This window comes from Papilio polytes, unplaced genomic scaffold, assembly GCF_000836215.1.
Source record: "Papilio polytes unplaced genomic scaffold, Ppol_1.0 DF824269.1, whole genome shotgun sequence".
NCBI classification, from domain to species: Eukaryota; Metazoa; Arthropoda; class Insecta; order Lepidoptera; family Papilionidae; genus Papilio; species Papilio polytes.
Window position 1 is genome coordinate 5,378,995 of NW_013524935.1, and position 6,643 is coordinate 5,385,637.

Below are 6,643 nucleotides of genomic sequence, written 5' to 3' on the forward strand. Positions count from 1 at the left end.
CTCGCCCCCAGTAATACCACGAACACACAGAAAACAGGCGTGAAGTGGAAGCAATTCCGCGTACAGTCTGATGAGTGTGGTGCCGAAGGCCTAATTTTAGTCCCTTTCTCTTTCCATCCTTTTATTAAGTGGAAATAATGGGAAGGAAAAGTAGATTTTCCATTTCAGTGGATACAGATGGCCGCTTGCTTGTAAGTAGTTTTTTAAAATAGTTTTTTTTTATAATTTAAAACTATCGTCATTTTTATGTACATAATGTAACACACGGGTTTCTTATAACGATTTTATTTATGTAAAATTCCTCGAAATATAACTGACGAAAGAATAATTGTAACCACATGCTGTGTAAAAAAGTAATTAAAAAAAAAATTATTTAAATTAAATTTAACTGTAATGGTATACATAAAATATTCTTATTGTAAAATTCAATCTACAACTTTGAAAAAAGATTTGACAATAAAGAAAAAATGTCTTTTTTTTTCACAAATATTTAGAATTTTATTTCTCACGTTGAATATATGTGTTGTATAGCAAAATAATATAGTCTATGACACTCTTTGGGACAAGACCAATCGAATGACACTTAATTTGTGGTCATCGGTTCAGTAGTTTATGTCACAAGTGGTAACAAAGTTATGAATGGTAACCTGCTTCTCCTCTTTGGCCTGCGCCTTCATCTGCTGCACCTCCATGGTGTCGGGCTTGCGCCGCCGCATGTACAGGTCGTGGTTACCGATGCACAGGTCCAGGATCTGAAGGTCCACATACATTATCTTACTATTATTATAAATGCAAACGTTTGGATGGATGGATGTTTGTTAGTTTGTATCCTAAACTGCTGAATGGATCTCGATAAAATTTGGGTATAGATGTAGAGGATAGTCTGGAAGAACACATAGGCTACTTACTTTTTTTTTTAATTTCACGCGAAGTCGAGGGCGAAAGTTGGTATATTACAATAATTAATCAAAGACAATCAAAAGTAGTATATTTTTTAATTTACACAGAAATTTCTATTTATTATCTATACTAATATTATAATGAAAAAAAAAATTGTATGTATTGAAAAAACTCAAAAACTACTAAAAATCCTTACACCATTAAAAAGCTATGTTATCACTGAGTAACAGAAGCTATATTTTGTATTATCCTTCAATTTCACGAGTACAAAGTCGCGAGTAATGGCTAGTTAAAAAAGCATATCGTCGAATTGAATACCTCCTTCTTTTGGGAAGTCGGTCAAAAATATAATATTTAAATGGGATTCAAAAAATAAACAAAAAAAAACTAAGAACAGTTTTTAAATAAAATAAGAAATATATGTAATATGTACTCACCAATTTATTCATACCCTTTGGGGAGAAGAATATAAAATTCGTGACACTCTTATCTACAAACTTGATAACAAACTTTTTGTCATCAAATGATATATGTTTGATCTCGGACCAGGGGAATGTGGTCTTCGGGGTCAACTTATTGTCCTTCTCGTAGATGTTCAGCCCCAGAGCTGTCACTCCGAGGTAAAGATCTGTTTCCTTTTTATTCTGGAAATTACAATTAATACAATAAAGTTTTGATGGATGTTTGTTATTATCCACTATCTGTCGCCCGCGACTCCGTTCGCGTGGAAATAGAAATAACAAAAGTGAGTAGCCTATGTGTTCTTCCAGACTAAGCCATTCATCGAGATCTGTTCAGCGGTTTAGGCTACACTCTAACAAACATCCATCCATACATCTAAACTTTCACATTTATAATATTAGTAAGATGTATAGAACAACTGGATCTTAGTAAACTTTTTTAATTCTCTAAAAAGAATTCACAGGTTAAATGTAGTAATGTGTTTTTGTTTAATCTAGATATGAATGAAAATATTATACTAAAAACTTAATAAATAGCCTAAAATAATATTTGTATATATATCGAGTAAAAGTTTTATTTCGTTTTATATCGCTTATAAAGAAAATCCAATTTTTTATTTTTAATTTGTAATTCCAGTGTTTGTTGTGGGTAATCTCATTAACACCTAGACTAAATTTTCCAGGATTTTGAGGGGAATGTAGCTTTTTACGCGGGAATGTTTTAGGCTACATCTTACTAATCTTACTAATATTATAAATGCGAAAGTTTAGATGGATGGATGGATGTTTGTTAGCGTTTGTAGCCTAAACGGCTGAACGGATCTCCATTAAATTTGGCACAGTTTTAGAGCATAGTCTGGAAGAACACATAGGCTACTTTTTATCCCGGGATTAGTTACGGTTCAAGTAGGATTCATTAATTTAGTTTTTTAATGTTCACTCAATCAACATTTCTTATTGAAATTTGGCACAGATATAAAACAAAGTCTTGTATACATGGGAAAAGGTTCATCCCAGAGAAATGCCCGGTTCCCGAGGGATACGTAGCTTTTTGTAATTTATACAGTTTGCATGTTTTCTAATACCACACAGACGAAGTCGCGGGCAACAGCTCGTTTAATATAATTATGACAAAGTTAAATGACTGGTAGTTATACATAATGTTACTTACATTAATAGCAAAATAATTGACTCCGTACATGTCCAGATCCTGAGCAATCTTTAAATACTCCATCTCGGCTTCATCCCTTGACATACCTTTGTGGTCGGCATACCTAAAAATTAGGGCATTAAAATAAATCACTTAGTTTGTCAAATATACTAATATCATAAATTTTTGGATTTTTGTATGTATTGAAATAACTCAAAAACTACTGGACTGATTTCAAAAATTCTTGCACCATTAAAAAGCTATGTTATCACTGAGTAACATGCCATATTTTAACTTTTTTTTAATTTCATGAGAGTGTATTTGAGCTAAAAAGACATTTTGACGTCCATTGTATCAATCAGTGGTCAAGAATATATATTGCTTTGGAGGAAGAAAACCCGGTGCGCCGACCGAAGGGAGAAGGATAAGGCAGGGGAGATGATGATGGTCAAGAATATTATATAAAGAGCCATTTACTTACCATATTTTAATTCGGTCCTCCCACATCTCGGGGGTCATTTGATACTGGTCAATCACCCGCTGTGGTAATAAATCTTCACTAGCCAGCATACCCGGCTTCGACGCAGTCTCATCGTAATCCCCATACTGTACACATAATATTTAATATTTAAACTAATTCTCTATATTCCATTCCTAAACAAAGTATTGTTAATATGAAGTGTACATTTTCACTAAACTTGATAAATGTCAAGATATTTCTTGAAAAACGTATAGCAACTTTCGCAAAAACGGTTTTTTAACGCGCGTTAAAAAACCGTTCGAATAAAATATGTCTTTCCATGTATCTGTGCACATGTCCAGCACTTTAGAGACAGTTGCATTTTAAGCAAAAATAGACAAACATGAATGATTTTAAAGCATTCATATAAGAGTTTAAAAAAATCGCCAATGCAGAGCGTTAAAAAAACGCCCATCATAATAAAGACGTTAAAAACGCCCATCATAATTAAGACAATTTTCACAAAATAACTGAAAAATTAAATAAGAACCATGTACAGAATCACACATACCATAATTAACTTTTTCTATCAACTTTCAAAAGGTTACCTTAGCCTGAACAGCATAACTGGCCAGTAATACAGAAGCTTCAGGTGGGCAGTATATATCCATGCTGAGTATAGCCTGCTTCACCTGGAGAAACAGCAGATGCTGCGTCACCTCCTGGATCAGTTCCTCCGCCACATCCTCTGGGTACAGCTTGCATAGTAACATGAACGGAGTGCCTGGCATTTGTGACACACACTGATCTTGTACTGTAAACATAAAAAAAAAACAAAACATTAATTAACTTGGTACATTCTATTATCTGTGTAAATTTTATTGTAATGTAAATTTTGTCTTGAAAAATTTGCATTTCAAACATATGATAGTTTACATAGAACCCAATAGGTTTGTTTACTCACCTCTTTTGTCCAATTTGAGCCAACTTATAAAGTGCTTTGTATCTTCGAATTGCAGTCCAAAGAACCATGTCTCTCGGAGACCTATCGTCCTGCACACCAGGTCAAATAAATCTCTACCTGTTGCTCTCCACTGTAACAATACATTACAATATATTTTAAACTTATACAATACAATTATACAATTATTCTACACTATTTCATGTCAACATTTCAAAAATAAAGTTTTGTTTAATCTGACAAGAACCATTAATAAGTTAAATAAGACAGTAAAGTAGCATGCATAAAAGTGTTAATTTGTATGAATTAAAAAAAATCGAAAGTTTTAACACTAATATCAGTTATTACTCATTAATAAATAAAACAAAACTATCAATTAAGAACGCAAGAAAAATTTTATTAATAATTTGATAAGCTTAAGTTTTCTTGTTATAAAACGGAAGTTGTTATCAAAACATTCTGAATACCACTGTTGTTGTCTAATAGATAAGGTGCTGGTTAACAACAAACTATATGAACTCTGACCTGCGGGTTAATATATGACTCATAGCCTCAACTCGCACTAATTCATGCTAACTTTCCCAAATTACGACAATAAACACTAAGGGATTGATTCGCGCGGGAACAATTTACATGAAATCTCACCTCAAGGTTAAATTCTAACTCTGCATCTAATGTACACACTTTCACAGGAAAAGACTTGGAAGCCTTCTTTCTTCTAAAAGGCGGCATCATTCTTTTACATAATGGCACAGTCAAAAGAAATTTAACAAAACACAAGCACTAGGTTATGACAAATGTTCCAACATAGTTTCCTACTTGTATGCTACATCTAAAGTTTACGTAACGTACAGACCGTCGAGGAATGCGTGTAATTTCACATTGCGTACTATTTCCAGCCGATAATATTTACAAACAAAAGGAACGTCAATGAAACAAGAATGCGAGGCTGAATGAAGAAAAATTAGTCAGAAAAACCAATTACGTTTCGTTTTACGATTTGTAAATGTTGTAAATGAAACCTATTTGATGTTTTGCAGTGTAAGACTGGCTGTATTTAAATAATGACATATGTTATTTTAAGTTTGAGTTGTTCGAAGAATGTAGAGAAAAAGAACATGTCTAGAATAGTATAAAAATAATATCTTGTTTTTATACACCGTTGTATTGATATTAATTTATATGAGAATAAATAACAATCTTTATTTATTTAATCATTTTTGTGTGCTGGCTAAACCAAATTCCTATCAGTAAAAATAATAGTTTCACAGATTACGCAAATGTCAATCTAAATTGGTACCATTTCACCGTGATGAAATATATTTTTACGGTTTTACAAAATTGCATAACTGAGTACAGAAACGTTAAGTACAACTATGGATTCAAAAAATTACCCCGTAGCAATACTATTTACAAATAACATTTTCTTTCACATACTAATAAAATTAAGTTGTGTTTTTTCTTTATCTATACTTATAAATTGACATTTGTCAATGAAGTGGAAAAATAAAATTGGCAGACAATGTCAAATCAATGTCAATGTCAATTTCATTAAAAAGTCAGATCAAAATAGGCAAGCACGTGCTATAATTTTGAAATAAGATCAAACAATACTTTAAAATGGGAAAATTTAGATCTAAACTGAAAGGAAAAACGAAGGGTAAAAGATGGCAAAAAGGACAGTCATCAAATTCAAATCCCAAGATACAAAAATACAGAGAAATGGCTAAATCCCGGTTCTTCCAAGAGAATCTCGGTATGGTTAATTTACTAAATTTAATTAAACTATCTCTTTAGGCTTTTTTTAATGATTGAATATTTATAGGAAGCACTGGCTTGACACAACAGGCTGTACTAAAACATGATGCTATGATGACTTATGGTCACAGTACAGGCAAGCAGAAATCCGAATCAGAGAATGAGCTAGCTATAGCTAAGGACTTTGAATCTATGTCAATGAGGAGTGGTGACGAGGGTTCAGAGACAGAATACACAGGGTCTATGAAGTCTGGTACATTTAGGACATTTCAGACATTTGCATCTGACTGGAGTCAATGTTCAAATGTTAGTTTCAGCAAGTAAGTGTGTTTAAATTTGTAATAAGGTAATCTATCTATATAATACTCAAATTACATACTTCTTGAAATCTCATATGGAATTGACACAACAACAATAATAGAGTATTTATATAGGCAGTCAACTATTTGTATTTGTATTTTTTATTATTGTTTTTGCCTTGCCATGATCATCTGGTTTAAGGCAAACAAACAAGCCATCTCTGTTCTATTGCACACAGTAGATACCAACAGTTATCTATAAGTTAGAAATTTCATAGATCATTAAAATAATTTTATCATAAACAAGTTCTCATTCTGATATTCTTTACAGGTTGCTAAATAGGTTTGATTCAAATAATGCAATCCACAAAGACATGCTGGCTGTCCTAGCTGCTGTCACTGAGGTTATAAAAGAACAAGGTGGCAAGGAGACCTCCACTGAATACTTTGCTGCATTGGTATTTTATTTTTTTTTTCAAAGTAGAGAAATTACTAACAGAAGTATATAGCCTATGTGTTCTGCCAGATATTCTACATCTGTGCCGAATTTCATTGAGATCCCTTCAGCAGTTAGGTTAACACCGCTGGGTTTTTAGTGGGTATTCCGGCCATCTTCCATCTCTCGGCCGGCGAGTCCCACATACCCCCCCTGGC

The 6,643-nt window shown here is 32.9% G+C and overlaps 2 protein-coding genes across 2 annotated transcripts in view; one reads left to right on the forward strand and one right to left on the reverse strand.

Moving 5' to 3' along the window:
* Positions 1–587: 587 nt before the first annotated feature.
* Positions 588–4,916, reverse strand: LOC106106452 (ezrin). The gene is made up of 7 exons (XM_013287034.1): positions 4,578–4,916; positions 3,936–4,065; positions 3,580–3,785; positions 2,993–3,117; positions 2,533–2,635; positions 1,338–1,544; positions 588–752 (listed from the first exon to the last, which is right to left on the reverse strand). The coding sequence occupies exons 1-7, from the start codon at positions 4,665–4,667 to the stop codon at positions 603–605; spliced, it is 1,011 nt and encodes a 336-aa protein (XP_013142488.1). The 5' UTR covers positions 4,668–4,916; the 3' UTR covers positions 588–602.
* Positions 4,917–5,552: 636 nt separating this feature from the next.
* Positions 5,553–6,643, forward strand: part of LOC106106037 (RRP12-like protein) — a 13,382-nt gene continuing 12,291 nt past the window's right edge. Inside the window, exons 1-3 of the mRNA XM_013286567.1 lie at positions 5,553–5,688; positions 5,758–6,010; positions 6,321–6,447. Coding sequence (XP_013142021.1) covers positions 5,553–5,688; positions 5,758–6,010; positions 6,321–6,447 — 516 coding nt within the window. The remainder of the gene's footprint in view (positions 5,689–5,757; positions 6,011–6,320; positions 6,448–6,643) is intronic.

Coding starts and splice junctions, on each gene's coding strand:
- LOC106106452 (XM_013287034.1), bottom strand. CDS start 4,667: ATGATGCCGCCTTTTAGAAGAAAGAAGGCTTCCAAGTCTTTTCCTGTG. Junction 3,786..3,935: donor GCTCAAATTGGACAAAAGAG/GTGAGTAAACAA, acceptor TTATGTTTACAG/TACAAGATCAGTGTGTGTCA. Junction 1,545..2,532: donor TCAATTATTTTGCTATTAAT/GTAAGTAACATT, acceptor TGTAATTTCCAG/AATAAAAAGGAAACAGATCT.